At 36.1% G+C, this 15269-nt stretch overlaps 1 protein-coding gene across 2 annotated transcripts in view; it reads right to left on the bottom strand.

Annotated features, from left to right (window-relative positions):
- Positions 1-317: 317 nt before the first annotated feature.
- ZNF718 (zinc finger protein 718) overlaps positions 318-15269 on the bottom strand; it is a 43717-nt gene continuing 28765 nt past the window's right edge. Inside the window, exons 2-3 of one of the 2 annotated variants that reach the window (XM_064365011.1) lie at positions 13560-13683; positions 318-3284 (exon numbers count right to left, since the gene is read on the bottom strand). In XM_064365011.1, coding sequence (XP_064221081.1) covers positions 2074-3284; positions 13560-13575 — 1227 coding nt within the window. In that variant the 5' untranslated portion in view covers positions 13576-13683 and the 3' untranslated portion in view covers positions 318-2073. The remainder of the gene's footprint in view (positions 3285-13559; positions 13684-15269) is intronic. The other variant, XM_064365009.1, reaches the window with a different exon arrangement.

Genomic DNA, 15269 nt, shown 5'->3' with positions numbered 1-15269 from the left:
TGAAAGTTAAAAAAATATTTATTCAGGAATCAGAAATGTATAAATAATAATTATACTGATGTAATATTGAATACAATCATAAAATGACCTACAAAAAATTTAATTGCACATTTAAAAATAAAGTGTATGAATGGATTATTTGTAATACAAAGCATAAATGCTTGAGGTGATGAATAACTAATTTTACTATGATGTGATTTTACATGTTGTATGCCTGTATGAAGTAACCCATATATGCCATGAATATATACACATACTATGTACCCACAGAAATGAAAAAAAATAAACTTAAATAAGGAAAACAGTAACAATTTAACATGGGAACAATATTCTTCAATTTATTTGCTGTTAAAGCCACTGGAAAAGAGATTACTAGAAATGTCATTAAACTGTATTACCAAAAAGTACACTGTTACCATGTTTTACCTTTACCATTGAATATGGTAGGATAACTGAAAGTTGGTGGCATAATACTTAATTCGAGACACAGTAATTTCAACACATTAACAATTTTGTTAATTAAAAAATTAAGTTCACACACAATCTTTTTTAAAAGAGAAGTTAAAAATTTACTGCTTTTTATTACACAAATTTATAATTGGTAAAATAGTTTACTACTAAAATTCAGATTTTCTCTCAGTGTAATGCAGAAGAATATTACTCTGAACACCTACCTCATGCATCATTTCATGCATCTTTCATTTCAATGGCCTTACTCTCTCATGTAAAAGTTCATGAATGATGCCTACCTAAAAGGAATCTCTCATATCTCTGATGAAACAACTCATCACATGCTTTCACATAAATAAGAAAGTTGAATGAGTGTAATTTTAGAGTTGAATTTGCTTTTCAAAAACTCTAATTTTTTTCAAGTAAAGTATAATTTCAATGGAATAACTACAAAAATTTATTCCTTTTCAACTTACATGTAAAAAAAATTAAGTTTCAGCTTTAGAGTTTAACACTCTGATTTACTGTAATGTTTCAAGTGCTAGTGCCTTAGTCCTTTCTACTGGAAATACTCTAATGTTTATATAGTCTTTAGACTGAGTATCTTTTCATATTTACTGCATCTACAAAATATCTTCTAGTATAAATTCTCTGGTATTTCTTAATCTACAGTTTTTCAACAAATGTTTTTCCAAATTTATTACAGTTGTAGAATTGCTGTCCAATGTAAATTATCTGATGTTGAAGGAAGTTTGGGCAACTGCTTCAGAGTTTCCCTCTAGTACAAAGTATGCACAATAATATCCATGATGCAAGTACAGGATCCATGATACAAGTACTCTATTTGTATTGCCTGTCTTCAGAATACTCTTCTTCACATTAAAGGCCCATATTTCTAAAAGGTCTTTCAACAAATTATTACATTTATAATGTTTTATTAAGTACAAACTTTCTGATATTTAGTAACACATGAGTAGATACTAATGGCTTTTAATATTTTTTATATTTGTATGATTTTTCTCAAGTATACATGCTATCATGTGCAAAAGATATGAGCATTTCATAAAAGTTCTGCCACACTTTTTATATTCCTAGGGATTTTCTTCAGTAAGAATTATATACAGTAAGGCTGGGTGCAGTGGCTCACACCTGTAATGCCACTGCTTTGGTAGGCTGAGGTGGGTGGATCACAATGTCAGGTGTTCAATATCAGCTTGGCCAACATGGTGAAACCCTATCTCTACTAAAAACACAAAAAATTAGCTAGGTGTGGTGGTAGGTGCCTGTAATCCCAGCTACTCAGGGGGCTAAGGCAGGAGAATCCTTTGAACCTGGGAGGCAGAGGTTGCAGTAAGCTGAGACTGCACCACAGCACTGGGCAACAGAGCAAGACTCTGTCTCAAAAATAAAAATTACCTACAGTAAGAAGTGACAAGCATTTGAAGACGTTGCCACATTTTTCATATTTTTATGGCTATTCACCAATACCATTTCTTATGTTTAGAACAGATTGAGGTGTGGTTAAAAGCTTTGTCACATTCTTCACATTTGTGGAGTTTCTCTCCAGTACGAATTATGATTAGAAAAGATTGAGGAATAAAGACTGCCACATTCTTCACATTTCTAAAATTTTCCTCCAGTATGAGTTCTCTTATGTTGACAAAGGTTGGAGTGCTGCTTAAAGGCTTTTCCACATTCTTTAAATTTGTTGGGTTTATCTTCCGCATGAATTTTCTTATGTTTATTCAGGTGTGAGGACTGTTTAAAGGCTTTGCCACATTCTTGACATATGTAGGGTTTCTCTCCAGTATGAATTTTCTTATGCTTATGCAGGTTTCCAAACTCTTTAAAGGCTTTGCCACAATCTTCACATTTGTAGGGATTTTCTCCAGAGTGAACTCTCTTGTGTACATTAAAGGTTGAGGACCAATTAAAGGTTTTACCACATTCTTCACATGTGTAGGGTTTCTCTCCGGTATGGATTCTCTTATGTGTAGTAAGAGTTGTTGACCTATTAAAGGATTTGCCACATTCTTCACATTTGTAGGGTTTCTCTCCTGTATGAATTCTCTTATGTTTACCCAAGTCTGAGGATGTGGTAAAGACACTGCCACATTTTTCACATGAGAAGGGTTTCTCTCCAGCATGAATTCTCTTATGTTCATTAAGGGATGAGGACCACTTAAAGGCTTTGCCACATTCTTCACATTTGTAGCATTTTTGTTCAGAATGAATTCTCTTGTGTAAATTAAGGGTTGATGATTGGTTAAAAGCTTTACCACATTCTTCACATGTGTAGGGTTTCTCTCCAGTATGAATTCTTTTATGTTTGGTAAGCAGTGAGGACTGACTAAAGCCTTTACTGCATTCTTCACACTTGTAGGGTTTCTCTCCAGTATGAATTCTCTTATGTCTAGTAAGAACTGAGGACCAATTAAAGGCTTTGCCACATTCTTCACATGTGTAGGGCTTCTCTCCAGTATGAATTATTTTGTGTTGAGTTAGGCGTGAGAACACGTGAAGTGATTTGCCATGTTCTTTACATTTAAAGGTTTTCTCTCCAGTATATCTTATCTTATGTTTGTCTGAATTTGAAAATTCATTAAAAATTTTGACACATGTATTACATTGAATTATTTTACTCTGGGTAGTTGATAAGCATTGGTTAATTCCATTATAACCTCCTTTCTGCACTTTACAGTCATTCACACTTTTAAAACTTTTTCTTAAATTCTCATGTCCACATTTCTCATGTCTTTTCAGTATAAGTTTGGGGAATGAATATTCTATGCTGTGCTCTGGCCAAAGGTCTTGGGTGAAATGTGAACACACAGCTGAAAGAAAAAAAAAAAGTAACAAATTATCCCACTTACTACATTCATATAAATGTACTTCACAGGCCAGGTGTGGTGGCTCACACCTGTAATCCCAGCACCAAGATGGGAAGATCATGAGGTCAGGAGTTCGAGACCAGCCTGGCTGACGTGGTGAAACCCTGTCTTTACTAAAAATACAAAAAAATTAGCTGGGTGTCATGGCACATGCCTGTAATCCCAGCTACTTGGGAAACTAAGGCAGGAGAGTTGCTTGAACCTGGGAGGCGGAGAATACAGTGAGCCAAGACTGCGCCACTGCTCCCCAGCCTGGGTGACAGTGTGCAGCTCTGTCTCAAAAAATAAATATACTTTACAAATCTAATACATAAAATTATACAAAGTACATCAAGATGATCAGTAAATACCACAGGCTATAATTTATTTATAGACATATATAATACAAATACACTGACAAAATGCCTTTTTTGTGAAATCTATAAATGAGTTCATTGTGTGCAATGCCTCAGGTAAGCACAATGCCAAGAGCCACATAAAACAGGAAGAAAAATGTGTTACATTTACCCACTGCATCTCTGCCTCTTCACAAATATATCATTGTGCTTTTAGGAGTAAACTGTCAACACCTGGCTTCTTAGAGAAAAAATAATGACACACATATTCCAACATCTGGCTTTCGGGAATTATTACAAAACTGCGTTTCTGTCTCCAATAACAGAGGGTGAAATGGTGTTCAAAGAAATGGTGGTGAGTCTACTGAGATCAAAGGTAAATGTTTTATGAGCAGAGCACAGTGCTAAATACAGGGAACAGGTAAAGCAAGTGATTGGAGACCATAAGAAGAAACATGAACAAACTATTTTAACTGAAAAAAAAAGACAAGACAAATCCTTACAACATGTATGAGAGGCTCCCATAATCTCTATAAAAGACAATTGGTTTCAGACTATGTCAGGACAAGGCAAAATTGTAAAGATTGTGACAAACAGCTTTTAGTTAATGATCAAATAACAATATTACAAAGTAGACAAAGTATTAGGGCAACATGCCCCAGTTAAAAAAATTAAAAATGGCCGGGTGCAGTGGCTCACACCTGTAATACCACTATTTTGGGAGGCCAAGGCACACAGATCATGAGGTCAGTAGTTAGAGGCCAGGCCAACATGGTGAAACTTGTCTCTACTAAAAATGTAAAAAGTAGCCAAGTGTGATGGCACATGCCTGTAGTCCCAGCTACTCAGGAGGATGAAGCAGGAGAATCGCTTGAACCCAGGAGGTGGAGGTTGCAGTGAGCTGAGACCCCACCATTGCACTCCAGCCTGGGTGACAAAGTGAGACTCGGTCTCAAAAAAACAAAAAAAAATTTTTTTAATTTCAGAAAACTGCAAATAATGGACATTCAAATTTTAAAAATTTAACCTAAATAATACTCAGTGAGTGAAACAGAAAACACAATGAACAAAATCAGAAAAAATAACATCAATGAAAACACTAAAAATATAAAAAACAAAAGTCATGAAGGTGAAAAATACAATAACAACAAATTTTCAAAAGTAAAAGCATGTAAAAATGGAAGAAGCTCCACAAGCTTCAACTAGGATACATACAGAGAGATTTATAACAAGACACATATAAGCAAAGTTTCGAAAGTCAAAGACAAGAAAAGAATCTTAGGAGTTACAAGACAAAAGTGGTATTTCATTTATAAGTGTGGTCTAATGAAATAACCAGTGAGTCTGGCAAAAAAAATAAATAAATTCAGATGAGCGGGAACTGTAATATAAAGTACTGAAAGAAAAATAGCTTCTAAGTGAGAATAATATAACCAATAAAACTGTCCTAACAATGAAGAAAAAGCAAAGACCTTTCAAGATAACTAAATGCTGAAAAGTATATTAGTACTACACCTGCCTTGCAAAAAAAAAAAAAAAATCTGAAGAAAGTATCTTCCATTGAAAATAATCTGATGCAAGAAAACAAAACATAATATAAAAACACATAATTTTCTGGGAAAGATAAGCACATATCAGAATATAGAGTCCTATACCATTGTGTTAGCACAGAAGTTATTTTAATTAGTCTCCAGAATTTGAAAGATTAAAAACAAAACAATCATAAACAGTTAATCGTAAACTGTTAATACGCAAAATACAAACATGATTAGTGACATCAATAATAAAGTTGAGGGCAAATATAATGAGGAAGAATTTTGACATGTAACTAAAATTAAGTTTTTACCAGTTTAAAATACATTATTTTACCTAAAATAAATTTTATGTAATTCCCAAGATACCAAATAAAAAAGGAACTGTATAGATACTAAAAAAATAAGACCTGTCAACACAAAAATAAAAAAGACACAAAGGAAGACAGAAAATAAGGGACAAAGATAAAATTATCAAGTAAAATAATAAAATAACATGAGTAAGCCTTTCTATTTCAGCAAATTACTTAAATATTTGTGAAGTAAACTTTCCATTCATGCATCCATTTATGCACTGAATAAAAAGATTCAAAAATTGGCTGGGTGTGGTGGCTCACACCTGTAATCCTAGCACTTTGGGAGGCTGAGGCGGGTTGCAGTGAGCTGATACTGAGTCACTGCACTCCGGCCTAGCTGACAGAGTGAGACTCTGTCAAAAAAAAAAATTTTTTTTGTTAAATTAAAAAAACAAGCTCCAACCTGCTTTTTTACAAGTCACTTAAGATCTAATGATTAAAGGAGACAAGGCAAGATGAAGCCATTTCATGCAAATAACCAAATAAAAACAGGTCAAAATTATATTACACAAAGTGCACCTATGTTTTTTTTTTTTGAGATGGAGTTTCGCTCGTTACCCAGGCTGGAGTGCAATGGCGCGATCTCGGCTCACTGCAACCTCCGCCTCCTGGGTTCAAGCAATTCTCCTGCCTCAGCCTCCCGAGTAGCTGGGATTACAGGCACGCGCCACCGTGCCCAGCTAATTTTTGTATTTTTAGTAGAGACGGGGTTTCACCTTGCTGACCAGGATGGTCTCGATCTCTTGATCTCGTGATCCACCCGCCTCGGCCTCCCAAAGTGCTGGGATTACAGGCGAGAGCTACCGCGCCGGGCCCACAAAGTGCATCTTTAGTGGAAAGCTATCCTTCTTCATAAAATATACTTTAACTAAAAGCTTGTAAGAGACAAAGGATATTAAAGAACAATAACGGTTCATTTACTGGGAACCCATGACAATGTGTGTATGCATATATTAACGTGTGTGTGAGTGCATCTCACATTGGGACTCCAAGTATATAAAGTAAATACTGGCAGAATTAAAGCAACATACAGAAAGCAATGTAATTATACTAGGATATTTTGATACCTCAATTTCTGTAATGAAAAATAAGACAAAAAGACAATATTCATAAGGGAACAGAAGACTTGAAAGCAGTAATAAAAAATTATGCCTAATGCCGGGAGCGGTGTCTCACGCCTGTAATCCCAGCACTTTGGGAGGCTGAGGCGGATGGATCACGAGGTCAAGAGATCGAGACCATCCTGGTCAACATGGTGAACCCGTCTCTACTAAAAATACAAAATATTAGCTGGGCATGGTGGCACGTGCCTGTAATCCCAGCTACTCAGGAGGCTGAGGCAGGAGAATTGCCTGAACCCAGGAGGCGGAGGTTGCGGTGAGCCGAGATCACGCCATTGCACTCCAGCCTGGATAACAAGAGCGAAACTCCGTCTCAAAAAAGAAAAAAAAAAAAATTATGCCTAACAAAATTGCAGAAAACTCCTCAACAACAGCAGAATACACACCTTTCTCAATAGCTCATACAAAAGTTCCTTTGATAACCACCTGTTAGGCCACAGTCTTAACAAATTTTTTTAAATTAAAATTTTACAGATTACTTTTTATGACCAAACTGTAATGAGAATAGAATTTAAAAAAACAGAAAATCTTACATAATTAAAGAAATTAAATATACTCTTTAGCATGCTCGTGTTCAATCTTTGAAATAATTAATATTATAAGGCTGTCTAGACTGTGCAACGTAATCTACAGATTAAATGCAGTCCCTGCCAAATTTCTAATTCAGTTTTTTTGCAGAAATAGGAACAGCAACTCCAAAATTATGTAAAATTTAAAGAGCCAATGTAGCACCAAACAATCTTCAATAAGAAAACTAACAATGTTAAAGGCATCACAGCTCCTGATTTCAAAACATATACAAAGCTAAAAATTAAAACAATTTAGTATGGGTATAAGTTGAACAGCTAGATCAATAAAATTAAATCCATCACAAATATAAACTCTCATACAAATGGTCACATAAGGAGTAATCTGTATACTCATAATTATTGCAGCATTGTTACTGAAGCAAATAAATGAAAGCCATGCAAATTTCTCCCATCAAATGGTAAATATAATTTGAAATATTACTCAGTTTAGAAGAAAAAGTATGCTAACTAGTATAATAAATCATAATGAAATTGTGCAACATGAAATAAGTCAGCCAGGAAGAGACAGAAACTATGTGACTCAACCTACATTAACAAATCTAAAACAGTCTGATTCTGAAGTAGGAAACAATTGTTTTGTACCGTCCCAGAAAAGAGAAATAATACGTAGTTGTTTAATGTGTAGAGTTTTAGCTTTATCAGATACAGTCTAGAGATACACTATATAACAACGTCAATACGATTAATACGACTAAACTGATTAAAAATATTTAAGATCGCAGGTATTTTTAACAATTAAAAATAATATCTAAAAGAGATACAGAAGTATGATAGTTTTTGAATTATATTCAAATCACAAAAGTACTTCTGACCCACATAAAAATATATATTTACAAATAAATAGAGAGTAAAATTAGAAGTATTTCAATGACAACTCACCTAGACACGGTAAAATGACCACTGTATACACACGAACAGAACAAGTACAGAACTTATAAACAATGCAGGAACAATACACATACAGACAAACACAGAGACTTATATTGAAAATAGACTGATGCATATTTGACTTGTGCTCCACACTGTCTATATTAGTCCATTTTCATGCTGCTGATAAACATACCCAAAGACTGGGTAATTTTTAAGAAAAAAAAGTTTAATGGACTCACAGTTATATGTGGCTGAGGAGGCCTCAAAATTATTGTGGGAGGCAAAAGGTGAAAGGTTACTTCTTACATGGTGGCAGACAAAAGAGAGTAAGAGCCAAACGAAAGGGGAAACCCTTTATAAAAATCATCAGGTCTCATGAGAGTCATTCACTACGATAAAAACAGTATGGGAAAAACCACCACCATGCTTCAATTATATCCCACTTGGTCCCTCCCACAACACATGGGAATTTTGGCAGCTACAATTCAAAATGAGATTTGGATGAAGACACAGCCAAACCATATCATTCTACCCCGGCCCTTCCCAAATCTCATGTCCTCACATTTCAAAACAAATTATGCCTTCCCAACAGTCCTCCAAAGTCTTAACTCATTTCAGGTTAACTAACACATCCACATTCAAGTCTCATCTGAGAGAAAGTAAGTCCCTTCCACCTATGAGCCTGTGAAATCAAAAGCAGGTTAGTTATTTCCTAGATACAACAGGGGTACTGGGTAAATACACCCATACGAAATAAGGGAAATTGGTCAAAACAAGAAGGCTAGAGGTCCCATGCAAGGCCAAAATTCAGCAGGGCAGTCAAATCTTAAAGCTCCAAAATAATCTACTGTGACTGTGTCTCACATCCAGGTAACACTGATACAAGAAATGGGTTCCCACGATCTTAGGCAGCTCCACCCTGTGGCTTCGCAAAGTTCTCCGAAACGCCCTAGAGACATTTTCCCCAGTGTCTGGTGATTATCATTTGGCTCCTCATTACTTAAGCAAATTTCTGTAGGCAGCCTGAATTTCCCTTCAGAAAGTGGGTTTTCTTTAGTACATCATCAGGCTACAAATTTTCTGAACTTTTATGCTCTGTTTCCCTCTTAAAACTTAATGCTTTTAACAGAACCCCAAGTCACCTTGTGAATGCTCTATGGCTTAGGAATTTCTTCTGCCAGATACCCTAAGTCATCTCCCTCAAGTTCGAAGCTCCACAAATCTCTAGTGCAGGGCAAAATGCCACCAGTCTTTTTGCTAAAACATAGCAAGAGACACTTTTACTGGTTCCCAAGTTCCTCATCTCTGTCTGAGACCATCTCAGACTGGATTTCACTGTCCATATTATCATCAGCGTTTTGGTCAAAGCCATACAACCCATCTCTACAAGTTCCAAACTTCCCCACATTTCTTGTCTCCTCCTCCACCCTCCAAACTGTTCCAACCTCTGCCTGTTACATAGTTCCAGAGTCACTTCAACATTTTCAGGTGCAGTTCCCAACTCTACCGGTACCAATTCACTGTACATTGTAAAGCTGCTGATAAAGACATATCCAAGATTGGGCAATCTGTACAGAAAAAGTGGTTTAATGGACTCACAGTTCCATGTGGCTGCGGAGGCCTCACAATCAGAGCAGAAGCCAAAAGCCACGTCATATATGGCAGGCGACAAAAGAGAATGAGAGCCAAGCAAAAGGGGAAACCCCTTATAAAATTATCAGATCTCCTGAGACTTATTCAACACCACGAGAACAGAAGGAGGGAAACTACCCCCATGACTCAATTATCTCTCACCGGGTCCCTCCCATAATATGGGAATTATGAAAGCTGTAATTCAAGATGAGATAATTATAAATTATAGCTTTCATACCATATCAATCAAACCATATCACTATCTTACAGTGTACACAGTTTAATATTGTCATACACAATCATAATATAAAATAACATCCCTGTCTTGCCCTAGATTTCAAATGAAACATTTTCTGTTTTTTTCTGTTCAGCGTTATCAGTCATAGTCAAATGTGGCCTTTATGGTATTGAGCTACATACCATCTATACCTAATTTGTTGAGTTTCTTAAATCACAGATGTATACTGAATTTTGCCAAATGCTGCTTCTCTATCCACAATAAAGAATATGTCTAACAGCAAACTTAATTAAAAAGCTGAACACTTAACATTGAAAACTATAAATCATTGATAAAAAACTGAAAAAGACATGAAAAATTCAAAGATTTTTATGGTCATGAATTGAAAAAACATTATGAAAGTGGCTATACTACCCAAGATGATCTACAGATTCAATGCAATCTCTATCAAAACACCAATGACTTTTTCACAGGAATGGAAAAAAACAAGCTTAAACTTTATAGGGAACCACCAAAGACCCCCAAATAGACAAATCCTGAGCAAAAAGAATAAATCTGGAGATATCACACTACCTGACTCCATAATATACCAGAAAGCTACAGTAATCAAAAGACCATGATCCTGGCATAAAAACAGAGAGGTGACAGTATCCAGTGAGCCCAGTAAAAAATCCACGATGCAAAAGCCGAGGGATTTTTAACAAAGATGTCTGAAACACACATTGGAAAAAGACAGTCTTTTCAATAAATAGTGCAAGGAAGACTGAGTATCTACACGATAATCAAAGAAAATAAAAAATAAAGCTATGCCCCTACCTCTTATGATATAAAAACCTCAATTATAGGCTGTGCACGTTGGCTCACGCTTGTAATCCCAGCACTTTGGGAGGCCGAGGCAGGTGGATCACAAGGTCAAGAGATAGAGACCATCCTGGCCACATGGTGAAACCCTGTCTCTACTAAAATACAAAAAAACTAGCCGGGCATGGTAGCATGCACGGGTAGTCCCAGATACTCAGGAGGCTGAGGCAGAGGAATCGCGTGAACCTGGGAGGCAGCCTGGTGACAGAGCAAGGCTCCACCTTAAAAAAAAAGAAGGCCGGGCGCGGTGGCTCAAGCCTGTAATCCCAGCACTTTGGGAGGCCGAGGGGGGTGGATCACGAGGTCAAGAGATCGAGACCATCCTGGTCAACATGGTGAAACCCCGTCTCTACTAAAAATACATAAAATTAGCTGGGCACGGTGGTGCGTGCCTGTAATCCCAGCTACTCAGGAGGCTGAGGCAGGAGAATTGCCTGAACCCAGGAGGCGGAGGTTGCGGTGAGCCGAGATCGCGCCATTGCACTCCAGCCTGGGTAATGAGCGAAACTCCGTCTCAAAAAAAAAAAAAAAAAAAAAAAAAAAAGAAAACTCAATCACAAATAAAGATTTAAATGGGAAACCCAAATATATAAAGCAATTTGAAGTAAACGTAAGAGGAATGTTTTACCACATATTACAGAGAAAAGAGTTTTCAAGACCTCAAAGCACATGTAAAAATGAGCAAATTACTAAAATCAAAATGTTTTGCATAGCAAAAAAACAATTAACAGAATGAAGAGATAATCTACAGAATGAAAGAAAATATTTGCAAAATATATTTATGCAAATATCTTTTGTCATAAACAAAAGATAAACTTACAGAATATATAGAAGTCTTAAAACAAAAATAACACAGAACTGAAAAACAGGCAAGAGACCTTACATGACATTTTTCAAAAGAAAAAATACAAACGGTCAAAAGTACATGTAAATATGCTCAACATAAGCAATTACCAGAGAAATGCAACTCAAACTCACAACACAATACATCATTCCAGTGAGAACGACTGTTACTGAAAAGACTAGCCGGGCACTTTGGCTCATGCCTCTAATCCTAGCACTTTGGAAGGCCAAGGAGGGTGGAATGCCTGAGCTCAGGAGTTCGAGACCAGTCTGGGAAACAGAGTGAAACCCTGTTTCTACTAAAATAAAAAAAAAATTAGCCAGGCATGACAGCGTGCGCCTGTAGTCCCAGCTACTCGGAAGGCTGAGGCAGGAGAATTGCTTGAACCTGGCAGACAGAGGTTGTAGTGATCTGAGATAGCACCACTGCACTCCGGCACGGAGACACAGCAAGACTTCATCTCCAAAACAAACAAACAAAAAAACCCCACTAATAACTGTTGGTGAGAATATATGGAAAAGGAAACAAATACAGTTGTAAAATTGTAAGTTAGTAGTCATTATAGGAAAAAAAGCATCACAGGATAACATATTTAAACAATCAATAGATGGTAATTTAGACTGTTTCTTTGACTCCTCATCTAGACTATAAAACACTGACGACTAAACACACAAAAAAATTTCGAATTGCTGGATTATATGTTAGTTCTATTTTTTATTTTTTAAACAGGACTGCTGAAACATATGTTCTATTTTTAATTTTTTAATTAAACAGGATTGCTAGAGCATATGATAGTTCTATTTCCTTTGTGGCTAAGGAAAACAAAATCAGTAGGTCAAAGAGATATCTACACATGTTTATTACAGCACTATTTACAATAGCCAAGATACGAAATCAATCCAATTATTGAAAACCAGATGATGAAGAAAATAGTATATATACACAATAAAATACCATTCAGCTACAAAAGACAAAATTTTGATAATTGCAACAACATGGATGAACCTGAAGGCCATTACATAGGTGAAATAAACCAGATCTACCAAGACAAGTACCATATGATCTTACATATATGTGAAATCTAACAAAAACATAGACGATAAAGGCTTCAAGCACTGGTCTTGGCAATCATTTCTTGGATATAACATCTAAGGCTCAGGAACCAAACAACATGAAAAGACACGAAAATACACATGATACTACGTCACAGTATCCAAAATATGCCAAGAATATTCAAAGCGGGACTTTAAATAGATATTTACACATGCCTGGTCATTCACTATCATTTACAAAAGACAGTTTCTGGAAACAACATGAATTTTAACATTTTATAGATCAGTATCAGATATTTAAAATGTGACATATATAATATATACGATAAAATATTATTTCATTTTAAAACATGTTTTGACATATATAACAAAAACAAAGCCTGAGAACATTAGATTAAGTAAAGTAATATAGTCAGATAGAAACAGACATTACATAATTACACTGGTAAGAATATAAAAATTAGTCAAAATTATAAACACAGTCAAATCGTGTTCTTCAGGAGCTGAAGAAAAAATGGGGGCAGTTTATTTTTTATTGGGAATGATATTTCACTTTTATAAGATGAAAATCAATCTAGACACCCAGTGCAATATAATACAATTAAACTTAACATCACTAGACTGTACACTTGAAAATGTTTCAGGTAATTTTTTAATAACGATTTATATCTAACTAGAAAGGTTACATTTTTCAGAAATCACCTGCAAATAACAAGTGTTTCTCTCACAGAACATATAATAAAACAATAAATAGATGGCAATTTTACACTGTTTTTTGACTACTCACCTACATAAGAAAACATTGATGACCATCAAAGAAAGTGGCTGATGCCTGTAATCCCAGCATTATGGGGTGGATCACGAGGTCAGGAGATTGAGACCAGCCTGGCTAACACACTGAAACCCCGTCCCTATTAAAAATACAAAAATTAGCCAGGGTTGGTGGCACGTACCTGTAGTCCCAGCTGCTTGGGCCCTGAGGCAGGAGAAATATCTCAACCTGGGAGGCGGAGGTTGCAGTGAGCCAAGATCATGCCACTGCACTCCAGTCTGGGCGACAGAAACTGTGTCTCAAAAATCATAATAATTTATAAACAAAGAAGGGGCACTATTTATACAGGCAAATACCACATAACTTTTATAGGGAATAAAAACATTTGACTTATAACTGTACTTTAATTTGCTTAAAGTGAACCCCAATGATTTCTATTTGAATTAAACATAACTTGGTCATAAAAAGTACAGAGTTGAAAATTATCACACAAATATGAAGATTAGAAATGAAAAAAATTAATCAAAGAGAATCTACATGAAAAAAGACTACCCAGTAAAATGGAGTTGAATACAATAAAAATTCTGATCCACAAAAGATTAAATATAATATCAATGTATCATAAAAACAATCCTCTAAATAACTAGTTTTAAACTGCGACTATGTACTTACTGAAGAGCCAAAATTTTGAATCTCTGGCATGCAATGTAAAGAAGTAAAAGAAAATGCATCTCAATAATTAATAAAATGCCCCAATGAAAATGAGCTATGACAGCACATGAACTTATTACACAATGTGTAAATTTGAGCATTTTATTTCAGAAATTTTGAATTTGAAATCAGATAATTTTGACACAGACATATTAGAAAGTGAAACATACAAGGGGAGTCACATATCAAGATGGTAGAATAGGAGGTTCTCTACCTACAACTTCTACAGTTATGAAAATACAGTAGTTATGCCCTGATAAAAGAACCTTTATGAAAACTTAAAAATCCACGTAAAAGGTTGCGAATCCAGGACTGAGGAAGGCTGCGTTAAGAGGGCATACCCTTGCTTGAGTGGCAAGCTTGCCCATCACAGTCCCAGCTACAGGATGAAATATGATTAACTCAATGTAAACCTAACTATAGACTATTTGGTTTTGTTCCTACCATTAGCACCATCAATCAAGACACTTGAGAGAATTCATAATGTCCTGTGTCTCAGGTGAAAGGCCTTTATATACTGGTTCTGTCTGTGATCTCTAAATTAGCCGAAACCCTACACCTTGCACATACTACTCATGGTATGGCAGAAATCCTGCACACACAGAGACCCACAGACAGAAACATCCATCTGTACCTCTAGATGTAGGCTTGCCAATATTTATTTGATGGTGGATTTTTTTTTTTTTTTTAGACAAGAGTCTCACTCTCTCACCCAGGCTGGAGAGTGCAGTGGTGTGATCTCTGCTCACTGCAATCTCCAGCTCCTGGGTTCAAGTGATTCTGCTGCCTCAGCCTCCTGAGTACCTGGAATTACAGGTGCCTGTCACCATAGTGGGCTAATTTTTGTTTTTTTTGTTTTGTTTTGCTTTTTTGAGATGGAGTTTCGCTGTTGTTACCCAGGCTGGAGTGCAATGGCGCGATCTCGGCTCACCGCAATCCCCACCTCCTGGGTTCAGGCAATTCTCCTGCCTCAGCCTCCTGAGTAGCTGGGATTACAGGCACGCATCACCGTGG

This window comes from Aotus nancymaae, unplaced genomic scaffold (genome assembly GCF_030222135.1).
Source record: "Aotus nancymaae isolate 86718 unplaced genomic scaffold, 86718_ANA_hifiasm-v0.15.2.pri h1tg000006l, whole genome shotgun sequence".
In the NCBI taxonomy this organism is placed as follows: domain Eukaryota; kingdom Metazoa; phylum Chordata; class Mammalia; order Primates; family Aotidae; genus Aotus; species Aotus nancymaae.
Note: the sequence above shows the minus strand (reverse complement) of the source record. Positions and strands in the feature narration are given on the sequence as shown.